The sequence below is a fragment of the Rousettus aegyptiacus genome, unplaced genomic scaffold (genome assembly GCF_014176215.1).
Source record: "Rousettus aegyptiacus isolate mRouAeg1 unplaced genomic scaffold, mRouAeg1.p scaffold_m13_p_13, whole genome shotgun sequence".
Lineage (NCBI taxonomy): Eukaryota > Metazoa > Chordata > Mammalia > Chiroptera > Pteropodidae > Rousettus > Rousettus aegyptiacus.
Window position 1 is genome coordinate 54,782,015 of NW_023416288.1, and position 15,581 is coordinate 54,797,595.

At 33.5% G+C, this 15,581-nt stretch overlaps 1 protein-coding gene across 5 annotated transcripts in view; it reads left to right on the forward strand.

Moving 5' to 3' along the window:
* Nucleotides 1–15,581, forward strand: part of BRAF (B-Raf proto-oncogene, serine/threonine kinase) — a 107,954-nt gene that overhangs the window by 16,281 nt on the left and 76,092 nt on the right. For all 5 annotated transcript variants that reach the window (XM_016132999.2, XM_036230820.1, XM_036230818.1 and 2 more), the window contains exon 2: nucleotides 13,116–13,217. In XM_016132999.2, coding sequence (XP_015988485.1) covers nucleotides 13,116–13,217 — 102 coding nt within the window. The remainder of the gene's footprint in view (nucleotides 1–13,115; nucleotides 13,218–15,581) is intronic.

The window sequence follows — 15,581 nt, forward strand, 5'->3', positions numbered from 1 at the left end:
TTATCAAAAAAAAAATACGCAAGTTCTGAATTGCGATTCTGTGCAAAATACACTTTAATATATCCAATGTAGAATGGGAGGAGGGTGATCAGGAGAGGCCTCTGTGAAGAAGTGAGATCTTAAGATCTCTTCTATCTGAAGAAGCTGGGCTAGTTTGGAAAAGTGCTGGGCAATGAGTTTTCCAGGAAGAAGGAGAGACTTTGCTGCTGGAAGGCTGTTGTGGTTGAATTAATGAGTAAGAGATGGAGAGAATAGTGTCTGATGAGGCAGAAAGTAGGCAGGGGCACAGCCATTTAGGATCTTGTATTCCATGCTAAGAAGTTGAGGTTTTATTCTGAGTCATTGGGAAGCTGCAAAGAGTTTAAACAAGGAGAGTGATGTGATCAGATTTGTGTTTGGGGGATTTTACTCTGGAGAATGGATGAGCGAGGAATGGGAGTAGGGCAGAAGTTGGGAAACCAGTTAGGATGGCTTTGTAAGTAGTAGTTCAGGGAGAAAGGGTAATAGTGTAGACTAAAGTAATGCCAGTAAATAAGTAACATGAAATGATTGATTAGCTCATTAACACTATTTCAATAACCTTGTGAAGTATGAACAGAATTAAGATTTGGAATAAACTTATCCAAGCCCATCTAGTAAATGGTGGTGTAAAGAATTGAAACCATGATTTCAATTTGGTTGTTGTTTCTGAAAGAAAAGCCAAGCTCCCTTGAGGCTTTGTCAGCCTACCTGTATTACATTCATCTCCTCATAATCTCTTATTTACCTACACTGTAGCCACATCAAACTATTGTATTTGTTCCTAATCATGAACATATCTGTACCTTGATGCCACTTTCGTTGACTATGACTGGAATACTCATACCCCTACATACTTCAAAATTCTAAACGTTCTTTAGGATTCTGGTAAAAAATGAAGCCTTCCAAATTTGCCTGCAAAAATGAATTGTCCACTTACCCACTTGTAACCAGAATAGTTTCTTTGCATTATAGTATGTTAATTCGACAGATGTTAATGTGATGACTATGTGCTGGGCACTGTGTGTAAACAGTGTGGATGGACATATTCCTGTATAAAAATTGGCACAGCCACAGTCACTATGGAACCTGTAGTCTAGAGATGACACAGACCTTGAACAAAATCTGTGCACACAAATGTGTAATTATAAATTTTGAAAAGTGATATGAAGGAATAGTAAAGGGTGCCTGTGGGTTCCTGAGACCCTTTTAGTGGGTCCTTGAGGTCAGAACCATTTTTAGCACTATCTGGCATATAGGGAAATCAGCATGTGTATGGACATGATAAAATTGAGTTGCTAATGGGGTTAAGATACAGCTGCTGATAGAATTGATAATTTCTGTAGCCTTTTGGGAAAATATGTTAATGTTTATTAAAAATGTTAAAAACTGTATTCGTGTGTGTGCATGTTTCTGTGTGTGTGTGTCCTTTGACCCAGCGATTGCCCTTTAGGGATTATGTCCTACAGAAATGAGAATTCCAGTAAATGTATAACTACAGTTGACCCTTGAACCATGGAAAGGTTAGAGGCGCTGACCTGCTATGCAGTTGAAAATCCATGTATAACTTTTGACTTCCCCAAATATAATCTACTAATAGTGTACTACTGACTAGAAGCCTTACCAATAACAATTGATTAACACATATTTTGTATGTTACATGTATTACGTATGTATTCTTACAATAAAGTAAGCTAGAGAAAAGAAAATCATGAAGAAGAGAAAATACATTTACAACATGTGTTGGAAAAAAATCTAAGTGTGAATGGACTCATGCAGTTCAAACCTGTGTTGTTCAAGGGTCTGCTGTATCGTGTTTTGCAGGTTGATTCAGCAAAATGTGCTAACAGCCTGAATGTGAGTCTCTTAATACCTGGTTGAGGAAACTTTGGTATAATAGCCACTTATTAAAAATAAATATCTTGATATGGAAGATTGACTACAATATTACTAGAACAGTGATAGTTGCCAAGTAACACTTTATCAAGTGATATAATCCTGTTTTTCTTTTTTAAAAGTAAAGGAAAAAGAGGCAGAGAGAAAAATGTGGAAGAACATGATTCAGTGTTAACATTGATTACTTCAGGGCTGTATGATTGGAGGATGATCAAAAAGTACTGATTTTTTTATGTCCTTCTTTGACTTTGGTGAAACAAGGTTTTGTGTGTGTGTGTGTGTGTGTGTGTGTGTGTGTGTGTGTAAGTCTGAGGATAAAAGGGGTTGGCATCAATATTTTGCTTGCAAAATAAAAAACTTTCAAGTTAAGAATGTTAGCTGTAGAATGTTGGGTGTATCTTTAGAAATGTCAAGACGTCTTCATTTTAAGCTGCTTTTTTTGTGTATGTGTGCAAACCATAATTTGCTGGCTTATTTCTAAAATATGTGTATGATCGTAAAGTACTCATGAGTTTATGTATATTAGTGTTGGAAATTCTGCTTAAATGTTAAAGTGGGATGACATAAATTGGGTTTACCAAAAATAACCACAAAAGTTTTATAAGAGTCAAGTTTCTCTGATATCTGACTATTACTGTAGAAACCTTCTTTATAATCTTAATCATTTTTAAATTTTTTATAATCTTATTTAAATAAGCAAATTTCAGTAAACATATTTTGTCTTTAATCTTATTATTTCAATTTTGCTTTAACCATGTAAACTTAGCTTTAATTCTATAATTTTTTTACCTGATTAAAACTTGGTCTTAAACTGGGGAAAAAAACTGTTATAGAGTGGCTACACTAATCTATTATGGCTTTCACTTTATATACAATTTAAAATTTTTGTAACTAGTTTTTTTTTTTTTAATTGCCAGGAACTTTAAAAATACAACAGCATAAGCAGTCCATCTCGAGGTTTAGTCTTATTTCCCACATGTAACCACTGTCAATTGTTTCTGTATCACTTCTGAATTTATCTATACCTATGTAAGCCACCTGTTCATGGACTTTGGTTGATTAAATTCATTTTTTAGTGTGTGATAGAGTTTAAGTTAAAGAGCTGTCATTTTAATGATACTGTCTTCCATTTGATTTCTCTTCATCTATATTTAGTTGAGAGTTGGGGTGGGGAATAATCAGAGATAAGTAAAAAAGCGAATCTGGCCATTTGAACTGTTTGATTCTTTTGCCCTTTTTAAGTTGTATAAACTTTGGCTGTATCGAGCATATAAATTGCATTTGCCGTATTTTCTTTAGTATTGGAAAAAAACAATGTTCATAATATTTTTGATCTAGGGAAATTTTGAAATTTAACTTAATTCTGATGATAAAGAATAGAAAAAACCAAAATTTTCCTTTTTCTTTTAATATTTTGAATTGTTAAAGAAATTGACACTTGTCCTCTTCTATGAGGTATTGAGAGAAAATTATTGGACATTTTTCAGTCTGACATACCCATGAACGTTGCACCATCTCAGTTTGTTCGTTCATCAATTGTAGTTCTGTTGTCTGTGTTACTGTTTATGTGTATGTATGTATGAGAGTAAACACAAGCATACCTAGTTTTATTGTACTTCGCTTTGTTGCACGTGCTTCACAGGTGTTGTGTTTTACAAATTGAAGGCAAGACCCTCTCTACCAGTAAAAGTTTTACAACTCATTTTATTGCATTACTCATTTTATTGCAGTAGTCTGGAATCTAACCCACAATATCTCCAAGGTATGCCTGTATATGAGTATAGTTAATGTTTTATTGATTCCCTTGGTCCAAAAGGGGGGATTTAAGTCAGAGTTTGGGTGCAAAACTACCTGAGGGTATATGCCAGTTGTTTACTGAAGTTACTAGGAACTACGGCTACTTGGCACCTGCAAACCTTGGAGGAAGTTAAGATGGCACCTGTTATCCTCCATCACTCCAAGGAAAGAGATATAAAACCTAAGGCCTGAGTATTTCTTTCGGATACTTTTACAATCTTACAGTGTCTTTACGTGCTTATTGCCCTCACTTGGTTTTCCAGCTTTTCTTGAGTTGGTTTTGGCAACTTAGATTTTTTATATAAATACTGTATGTTTATTTCAAATAGATTTTCAAATTTATTAATGTTTATTTATAATATGTCTTCCATCTTTAAGTTTAATCTTTATCTGTATTTATTTTACCTTTCTGATTCCCAGTGTATTTTTTTTCCTTGTTGAAACTTTCAGGAGATTGATCAATATTATTTCTTCAAAGAATCAAGCCTTAGTTTAACTTAATATACTTTGTTTTTGGTCCTTCATTAATTTCTGCTATTAAAATTTCTTTTCTTTTTACTCAGGGTTTTTGTTGCAGCTGTCGTTCTGACTTGCATCAACCAATTGTGTCTTCTTTCATATTTATACATTTTATTGGTGTTTTCAAAGAACTAACTTTGATTCCATTAATTTTTTTTCTTTTTTCAGTTGTTTAAGTTTTTTTATTTCTCCTGTTTGTTATCTGTCCTACTTTCTTTAGGCTTATTTTGCTCTTTCTCTAGTTTCTTAAGGTGAGTTTGAGATCATTTTTCTTTAATGGTATATAGCCCACTCTAAGTACTACTTTAGTTGCATGCTACAGATTCAGTATGTTTGGATTTAGTTTTACCAGTTTAGCAACTTATTTTCTGTTAGTTTTCCTTTTTTTTTTAAATTATTATTATTTTTTTTCTTTTTTAAATTTTCATTCCTTTTTATAATTGCTGGATTACATTTGCTAGTATATAGTTAATGTTTTTTTTACATCTGTGTTTACAAGGGATGTTGGTATGTATTTTTGATCTTCCTCTTTGATCCAAGGATTATTAAGAAGTGTGTTGTTTAATATCCAAATGTTTGGAGATTTTTCTATTTATGTTTCTAGTTTAATTCTATTATGGTCAGAGAACATTGTATTCTTTTACACTTGTGAGGGTTTGTTTTGTGATTCAGAATATGATCTGTCTTGGCGAATGCTCCATGTGCATTTAACAAGAACATGCATTCTATTGTTGAGTAGAGTGTTATGTAAATATAACTAAATCTAGTGGGTTGAAGATGTTCATTTCTTCTATATATTTACTGATTTTCTGTCTACTAGTTCAGACTACTACTACTCCTTCCTGAAAGAGGAGTGCTGAAATCATCAAGTATAATTGTGAATTTGTTTCTCCTTTCATACTCTGTGAGGCTTCACTTTATGTTCTTGGAAGCTTTGTTAGTAGGTGCATACACATTAGGACACTTCTATCTTCTTGGTGAATTAACCCTTTTATCATTGTGTAATGTCACTTTTTCTTTACCTGTCACTATAAAGTGAGTTACTCATAGACACTGTATCATTGGATATTTGTTCATCCCTTCTGACAATCTTTGTCTTTTAATTTGTATCTATAGACCATTTGCATTTAATGTAATTATTGATATGTTTGGATTTAGGTTTATCAGTTTAGCAATTTGTTTTGATAGTTTCCTTTGTTTTTCATTACTCTGTTTGTCCTTTCCTGCCTTCTTTTGGATTATTTGTATGTCTTTTTAGTATTTCATTTTAAACTCACATAGTGTAGTTTTTTTCTTTAATCGTGTCTCTTTATGTAGTTTCTTTAGTGATTGCTTTGGAGATTATAATATACATACTAAAGTTTTCGCTGCTCAGAATAAATTTTTTTTAATAAATTTTTTGTTTGTTTTAGGGAGGCAATCCTTGGTTGACCTCACAGATTGCAAGGACCTTGTCAGTTTACAGTCCCTTATTTTTCTGTTTTTTATGCCTATAGCACCTGGTCTTCCTAGGTGGTCTTCCATCCCTGCTTAGCCCCACTGTGCTTAGCTTCGGAGATCAGATGGGATCGGGCTTGTTCAGGGTAGTATGGCCATAGACTAGAATAAATTCTTTATCCCCTTAAGTGGGTTATGGAAATGTTACTCTGCTATATAGATCTCTTTGTCTTCCCCCTCTTTCTGTTACTGTTGTCTTGCATATTACATTTTCCTTCATCGAAGGCCCCATTAGGAAATATAAATTTTCCTTTCAAATATTAAACATATTAAAAGAATGTAAGAAGAGAAGAATACTTACCCAGATAGTCACCATTTCTATTATTCTTCATTCCTGCTCTTCTAAGTTTCCTTCTGGTATCATTTCTCTTCTGTGTGAAGAATTTCTTTTAGCAATTCTTTTAGAGCAGGTCTGTTAGTAGCAAATTCTCTTCATTTTCTTTTACCTGAACATATCTTTGTTTTACTTCATTGCTGAAAGATATTTTCACTGGATATAGAATTTTAGGTTGACAGTCCTTTTTTTTCCTCAGCCCTTTAAAATGTGCTACTTTCCTTCTGGCTGTCATGCTTGTGGACGAGAAATCTGTAGTTGTCTGAACTGTTGTTCCTCTACACTTTATGAGTGATTTTTCTCTGCTTGCTTTTAAGAAGTCTTTATCTTTAGTTTTCAACAGTTACTGGTGTATATTTCTGTGTATTAATCCATTTTGGGATTCACTGACCTTTCTGCATCTTAGTTTTGTGTTTTGTCAAATTTGGGGAGGTTTCCATCATTATTTCTTCAAATATTTTTTATTACTTTACTCTCATCTTTTGGAAGTTCAGTGACAGAAATGTTAGACCTTATTGTTGTTGTCCCATAGAACCCCAAGGCTCTGTTTTTTAATTTCAGTCTTTTTTCTTTCTGCTGTTAAGATTGGATAATTTCAACTGATCCGTCTGAGTGTTCACTGACAATTCTTCATTTTGCTGTTGAGCCAATCCATTGAGTTTTAAAAATTCTATTATTGTAATTTTTAGTTCTAAAGTTCCTATTGGTTCTCTTGTCTTTTCCTGCTTTGCAGAGATCCTCTAGTTTTCCATTGGCTTCAAGAGCAGTTTTGATTGCTTGTGAAGCATTTTTATTATAGCTGTTTAAAGTTTTTGTCAGATAACTTCAACATCTGGGTTATTTGGGGGTTGGTGCCTTTGAGCTTTTCAGTGAGAATTGGGGGTTTTCCTGATTCTTTGTATGCTGAGTAATTTTGAAATGTTCCCTGGACATTTTGAATATTATGTTAGAATCTGACTAGAGAATGATAGTCATATAGGTTCACAGTGAGGCATAGAAATACTCTTTGTAGTTCTTTCTTATTTTTTTCTTTAACTGTGTTCAGGATAGCAAAAACTGACAGTGGCCTATTTGGAAGATAGACTAAAGTTTTTTTCTCCAGTGACTTTAGTGAGAAGGATGATCTCAATAGAGATTCGGAAGTAAAGAGAGCTACCTGTAAGGACATCTGACACTAAGATTACCTGGAACCTGGGAGCTATGTATATTTTTCAGGTAGGGCCTTTTACCGTTGATTAAGAACTCTCATAAATAGACTAAACACATTAATGAGAAAATACAGAAGTGCTTTTTTTCGAGTTGTAACATAATTTTAACGTAATTTGAATATTATCTTTGAAATCTATTTATTTTAAATTTTCTTAAAAGTTAATGTGAAATAAGCATGTACGTCTTCATATCATTGCTCAGAGAAAAGGATATATTTTTGTTTATCACAATATATTCCTTAGGTATATAGAAGAAAGCACTATTAACTTCATTTTTTTATTTGAACAAAGTCACTTAAAAGTTTACTAGAAGCAAAATAAGACTTTTAGCAGATGTCAAAATAGCTTTAAATTCTCATCAATATCATAACTTTCTTCGTGGCAGGCGTGTAATCTCTGTTAGTGAATATTATCCAGATACTCGGCATCTGATATTTTCTCCTACATTCTCCTGACATGAAAAAGCCTTTGATTATCTGTCTTTTCATCTCTACTCAGATGTTCATCACGGCCCTTCCATGCACAGATGTGGAGATTTACACACAATGATGATTACTGTTCTGTTTCCTTTCCCCTTCTTTTCTCTCTTTTCATTGAATCTATTTAAATGAGATCTATTGACTATACCAAATTTTTGTAAAAGTTACCTTTTTGTGTTAAAAGTTTTTACTACCTTTTTTTTTTATACTTGCCAACTTGATTATGGTTACTTGAATTGTAAAGATTGTTGCTGATCTAAAAATTATATTTCTTAAACAGCCCGGGTCATTTTTGTTCATAGCACATTGAATAGAACTAGGCATGTTAGCCTTCTGCATGATCAGAGTAGGAAAATTGGATACCTGTAGCATATGGATGTTTCTTTGATGTGTTAATTTTTCAGTGTTACTCAACTTGAGTCTTTTATACGGGCTTTCCAACCAATTTCAGAATTGATTATGAAGCTTTCATTAGATGGGCATGTTTGTAGCCATGTACTTTCCTAGTCTTCATGTGATCTATAAGAAACATGTCCTTTTGGTGTTCTCTGCCACAGATGTAGAAACCAAGTTGTTCTTTGGCGAAAATAGTATTGGTCAATATAGAAACAACTCAATCTAGGTTAAGCAAAAAAGGGGAATTTACAGAATACTAGAATAACTCACAGAACTGAAGATAGGGTTACAGTAATTAGTCAAGGCAGGATCTTAGACTATCAGACACCAGTGGTATTCTGTTTTCCATCTTTCTTTTCTTGTTTCTAAATATCGTTCCCGTTTTTCTATTGGAGATAAGCTTTCCCCCATGGTGGGGAGTATGGCTCCAGAATCATTTTCTTCCACTTACATGACTATAGTTGCATATATATAGTTAAATAATATGTAATCACACGTATGTAATCAAGAAAGCTACATTTCAGGAAAATTCCTGAGAAAGAATCTAATCGTTTATGACTGGAATCATGTGTCCACGTGACCAGGCTAGTGCGATGCAGTTTGGTAAGTCCTCGCTTAACTTCTTGATAGATTCTTGGAAACTGTGACTTTAAGCGAAACCACATATAATGAAACCAATTTTACCATAAGCTAATTGATATAAATGAGTTAAGTTTCTATTCGTATTTCTGGTCACAAAAACACCACTAAACTTCTAAATAAAGACCCCAAATTCTAATTTGGCAATTAGACATAGGACATTAGATCATTTCTGTTCATAACATTGAATAGAACTAGTCACATAGCTTCTGTGTGATCAGAATAGGAAAACTGGATATGGCTAAAAAGCACAAATGACTGCCATGGGGGTTTTCATTTTGCTCTACTTTCTGGGAACTTTTTAAAACTTTATATTCCCGATTACTCCTATGGTCTTTACCAATGCTCATTCTGTTTCTTACCCCTTCTAAAATTTTTTCCCAATAATCTGTTTTCTCCTTGCCCATTCAGTCTTTCTGTTTGTTCATTGTGATCTTGCTTTTTCCTTTTGTTGGATTTTCACAGTATTTCGTGATGCTTTTTTTTTTTTATTATTGAGATATAATTGGCATATAGCTTTATATTTTCAGGTGTATAATGTAATGATATAATGAGAAACGGTCAGTACAATAAGTCTGGTTAACATCCATCACCACACAGTTACAAATTTTTTTCTTGTGATAAGAGCTTTTAAGATCTACTGCTTTCTTAGCAACTTTTGAATATACAAAACGATATTATTAACGATTGTCACCATGCTGTGTCTTTCTGTTCTTAACTGTCTATTCATATTCATGAATAAAGGACTAAGTTGATTACAATAGAGCTTTACAGTTATACAGATCTAGACTTCTTTTCTAAAAGGAAAATCTGAATGTGGGTTCTATAAAAATCTTGTATGTTCATAGGCTGGTGTCTTCTAGGGCATAGGGATTGGAGTAGACAGGTTTAGGGCCACCCCAATTGCAAAAGTAAGGACAGCTTAAGTATGGAAGAAACTAACCAGCTCACCACCTCAATTTCCTTCTTCATTTCTTCCTCCCTTCCTTTTTTCAAGCATATAGAAAAGTATAGAGAATAATATAATGACCATTCATGTACCCATTACCCAACTTTGTTGAATTGTGTCTTCTATTATATTTGCTTCAGATTTTTTTAAACAGATAAAAAAAATATAGACACAGATAAAATACCTTATAAATAATAAGAGATAACAAAGCTTATCATTAAATCTATTTCCTGCCCTCTCTCTCTGTTCAGAGGTAGCCATTATTCTGTCTGAATTTAGTGTTTATCATACTCATGCATGTTTCTGTATTTTTGCCCTGGGTTTATATCCATAAACATATCAGTGCATGTTTTAAAGTGATATATATCTTGGAACTTACTTTTTTTATTCAGTATTTTGTTTTTGAGATATATACATGTCGACATATACTTACAGCTGTACATGGTTGCCAACTCTTGATGGTATCATTAGAACAAAATTTTTGCCAGTCTCATGGGTGCGAAATGGTTTCTCATACTGATTTTCCTTTCTTTGATCACTAATGAGGTCATTTATTTTTTTCACATGTCTATTGGATATTCTGAATTCTCTTTAGTGAAATCCTGTTCATAAATCCTTTGCCCACTTTTCTTTTGGATTGTTTTACTTTTCCCAAAAGGATAGCCAGTTACCTCAGCACTACTCATTACATAGTCCATCCTGACCCCACTAAATTATAATGCCAACACAAACCATATGCCATGTGTAAAAATACCTACGCCTCCATTTCAGTCCCTTTGCCCCGTTTGTCTATCCCTTACCATGCGATTGCTTTCTGTCTTGCTGTCTGGTAACACCAGTCTTACCCTCCTTATTATTCAAAATAGTTAAAAGGCTATCATTTTACAGTGCTTCCATGAGAATACTGAAATCAGTGTGTCAGATTCCATGGCAAGAAATCTCTCGGGATTTCGTTTATTACACTGCACTGAATCATTTGGGGGAAAATTGAGATTGTTATGATATAGAGTCTACATGTAAAAGCATTTTCTGTTTGCCTTCTGGATTGACTAATTCTTTTATCTCTTTCATGGTTTTTTTTTTTTTTTATCTATTTTTCTCTGTATTTTAGCTAATGTTCTCCGAATCTTCTAGTTCTTTAACTCTCTTCGGCTCTAATCTGTTACTTCAACTGAGGCTTTATTTTGATGACTATGATTCAAAATTCAGGCCTTTATGATTTCTTCATGCTGCCTTTTTATGTGTGTTGTCTTTAAACTTGTATATCTTCTAGAGTTATCTCAGTGGAAACTTCTTATATTTTGGTATAAAATGTATTAGCTTTGATTTCTCTGTCAAGGCGATTATATTTGTTTCCTATTTTAAAGGAGTTATTCAGATTTCCCCCCACTGAATGATTGATGGTCTAGCCTCCTTGCTTTCAGTACCATGATTCTTTTAATAATTTTCTTAAAAATTTAAGACCATGTCTCTGTTGTTGTTATCGTCGTCATCATCATCACGTGTGTTTTGACATCTATTACCCTAGTCCTGTAATTTCTTCTTTTGAGTTAATAAGAATTGTGTAACTGGATTTATAATAAATGACTATGGCATTAAATTCTGTATATACTACTAAATCATATTTAAGAGTTTGTCTATCCTTACAGATTGGATTATATTATGGTTTCATTTTTTTTGTATTATCTTTATAAAGTTTGGCATCTAGATTTTGCTAGCTTCATAAAATGAGTTTAAAAGATTTGTAATATACAGTCACCTATTAATCATTGCTAATGCATTTTCTTTAAAGTTTTGATAGAAACCAATCATATAATCATCTGGACCTGGTACCTTTTTATTGGGAGGAGGGGAACCAGTGACTCTACTTTTTTGTGCCATTGCTGCCCTTCAGTTCCTTCCATAGCAGTTTGTCTGCATTTATATTTTAACATAGGCATCTTCCGAGCTGGGCTTTTAAACTTATTTTGACCTTTTTTTGGAGAGGGAATTTTGCCATTCGTAACATCACCAGAAAGGCGGTTCAGAACTGTGTTATTGAAGCATTGTTTGTAGTTGAGAAAAATGGAGTAATTTAAATGTCCTCTAGTAAGGAAATTATTAAATAAGCCAGGGCTCCTCAAACCCCTTTGCTCATTTATTCCCCCTTATACATCTTTAAATTTTCTCACAATTTTTCATTATAATTTTAAGTAGTTTAAAAGGCCATAATTCCTAGTGTGTATTATATGTATGTTAAAAATTTTTAGTCACACATTAAAATTGAAGATTTAGATCATTCAGTTTATTAGAGTAATCTACCACATAACTTTGCAAAGCAAGTTCTCAGGCCATTCATAAATTGGACTCATTTTCATCAAGAAGAAAAAACAGATTCTTTAGTTATCTTAGAATAAACATGTAATATGCACGGGTATTACAACCACCAGGCTTCTGAATTTTAGACTGGCTGGATGAATGGATAAGGCTTGGAGCCTTGCCAGGATCATCACTGATAGAGTAAGTAAGATCTTGCTCTGAATTTTTCCCTGCTTTTCTCTCAAGAGATTTTTCCTCTCGTTCGTTAAGTACCTTAGAGTTTATACATCTCAAAACAGTGCATCCTTAGTAGTATTAGAGATGGATAAGAACATTGCTTTTCTTTTATAAAATGGAGATTTAAAAAGTGGTGATTTTAAGAAGAGAGGAAGAAAGGAGAACAAGTTCTCAAGCAGACAATTAGGAAGAGTACAAATAGATGTTGAGGATCTGGAAATTGAATCTCCGAAAAGTATTCATGTCCTCCTAACTTAGGTTACCATTGAAGTTTGAAGGTCATTGAAATAAGCAGTGTCATAACAATATTATGAAATGAATGTCTCTATACTTAATACAACTATTTAAAAGGATGCTTATATAACTATAGTTTAAAAAGTAAAATACATATGCTGGTGCATATTATTCAGTAAAAAAAGCAAGTGTTAAAAATTTATATATAATATTTATATGTGTCTATATAGTCTATGTATGTGTGTTTATGTTTTTTACTTGAGTAGAAAAGAGATGTGGAAGGATGCATACCAAACTGTAAATAGCACTTACCCTTTTGGCGCGGGGCCCAGGAATGTGGGAAAGGTAAAAAGAGATTTTCATAGTTTATTCTGAATGCTCATCTCTTATTTAAACATCTTATAGTCAAGAATATATTACTAGTGTCAGAAAATTTTTAAACGCTTAATAAGGGGGAAAAAAAACTATACTAAATGATCTATCTCTAAAGTCTCTTGACTCTAAATTTCAAGGACTGCTGGCAGTTACTGCAATATTTTAATAGAAATGTTAAAATATTTTTAATTCCTGGCCTAAATGATTTTTTATTTAAATTGTTTTAAAATATTTTTTAGGTGTGGAATATCAAACAGATGATAAAGTTGACACAGGAACATATAGAGGCCCTATTGGACAAATTTGGTGGGGAGCATAATCCACCGTCAATATATCTAGAGGTAAGCTTTTGAGTATCATATCTGTAGTAATTTTAAAAAGAAAAAAATGAACTTATAAAATAAAAAGCATTCGTACTGATAATATTGATTATCTTAGTGGGTGGGATTAGAAATAGATAATGGGAAGAGAGAAGTAGCTTTGTCTTTATTATGCTTCTTAATCATGTTTGGCTTGTTAAAATAAATATGTAGTATTTTGTAATTTGGAGAATGTCAGAACTAAAGAAAAAGTCATACATAAACTTCAAAATGTTACTCTGGTAAAATAAAACTTATTAAAAAGAGAGAAGAAAGCATTCTGTTGCAGAGGTCATCAAACTAGTTACCATATTTGAAAATGGGGAGAATTTTGTAAGATATCTTTTTTCCAGAACAGATCTCCCCAAACTGGTTTTTGCTTCTTTATAAGTAAAATTTACAATATTTAAATAGCAGAAAATTGCTTAGCTCTACTGTTTAATAGTGTTTCAAGGCTTTTATATTAAGCCTTGAGCATCATTGTAAATTTATAGTTAGTCATTGTCCTTAATCCTGTGAGGTAGTAGTTACTATTATAATCACAGATAAGCTGTCTTGGCATTAGTTTCCCTATGTAAGTCTCTCAGGTTCCACAGCAAGCGTGCTATTATGGAAGCTAGATAGTCAGGCTGCACAGCCTACGCTGCTCACCACTATGCTATCCCACCTGTCCCTGTAAAAGCGGGCTCCAGCTGTAATCACTAGTCATACAGGGTAAACCCCTAAATTACAAATCGTCAGCTTTACCATTTGCCTTCAAATGCCGGAGATTTTTAGGCATGGATTGACAGACTCCTAAACTAAATTTCTAATTTAGTAATCTAATTGCTTTTAAAGAGCAAGCGAAATCGTCAGTATTTCATAAGAAAGTAAGTTTGCATTTCCAAAATAAACTTGGAAGTCTGGAAATAATTGCTCATAAACTATGATCTTCTTCCTATGGCTATCCCAGAGCAAACTGCCAGTTACTATCAGGGCTAGGACTAAAATTTATACCTCCGATTACTAGTTAATGTACTTTCTAATATCTATGCTGTCTGTTTTACTTGTCTGTCTGAGGACAAGCAGAGGAGTCATAAGGGGGCAAATGGTGCTGGGGAAAATAGTAATTCTTTGTTAATCAGTATTAGCCAACCATGTCTCTGTCTTGGTAGACTTTCCCCACCCTCAGATGGAATATATTTGTATCAATAACTATGTCTCACTGTAGCAGGGATTCACTGCCCCCTCTAAACACACAGTCTTGAGGCTTTTTGGTTTTCAAATTACATCTAACTAGGACGGATGGTATACAGCAGACCATATCTCATGTTATATCATTAGCATGTAGATTTCTATTCTCGGGACTAACACTACATCATTACTCTGTAGAAGGCAATATAATGTAGTGGTTGAGATGAACTGCGGAGTCACACAGACCTTGTGTTTGAATCCTGGCTGTGCCTTTGTCTGCAGACAGGTTACCTCACCCTATACCTCACCTCGTTGGTAAAATGGGAATAACATCACACATGGGGTAATTTAAGGATTGAGTTTATAAGTATGAAATAGCATACTTCCTGATACACATTAAATGCTCCATAAATCTTTGATTCATTAATTCAACAAATATTTATTGAGTGCCTGCTAACATTTATACTTTCCTAGCCTCTGTCGATACAGCAGTTAAACAACAACAGTAACAAAACCTCTACTTTCAAGCAGCTTGCATTTTAATCAGGGAGGGGATTATAGACAGTAAACATAAATGAGTTAAAGCATTGAACTTACCGGTGTTTGATATATTATTAAGAGGAACCAATTGCGATGACAGTACTCTTCCCTGGAGAAAGTTGACCAGGCCTAGGGAAAAGACCTGTGGGTACTGATATTTGAAGGCCCTCCAGTAAAAGACAAACTGTATTGATTACCCACTGAGACCCACCATTGTTCTTTCTGTCTTAATGAATTTGGCTACACCAGGAACTTCATATAGGTGGGAAAATATCTGTCTTTTTGTGATTGGCTTGTTTCACATGTGTCAAAATTTTTTATTTAACTTTAAATAATAGTCATATGCGTGTAGATACCACATTTTGTTTATCCTTCCATTTACTGACCATAAGTGTAAGGCTTCATTTCTGGACCCTCAGTTCTACTGTGTTATTCTGTATGTGTACTCTTATTCCAGTACCACATGTCTTGATTACTGTAGCTTTATAGTAACTTTTAAAATCAGGAAATGTGAATCCTCCAATTTTGTCCTTCTTTTGTAAGATCGTTTTGGTTATTTTGAGTCCTTTGCACTTTCGTATGAATTTTAAAATCATCTTGTCCATTTTTGCAAAAAAAAAACAATTGGGATTT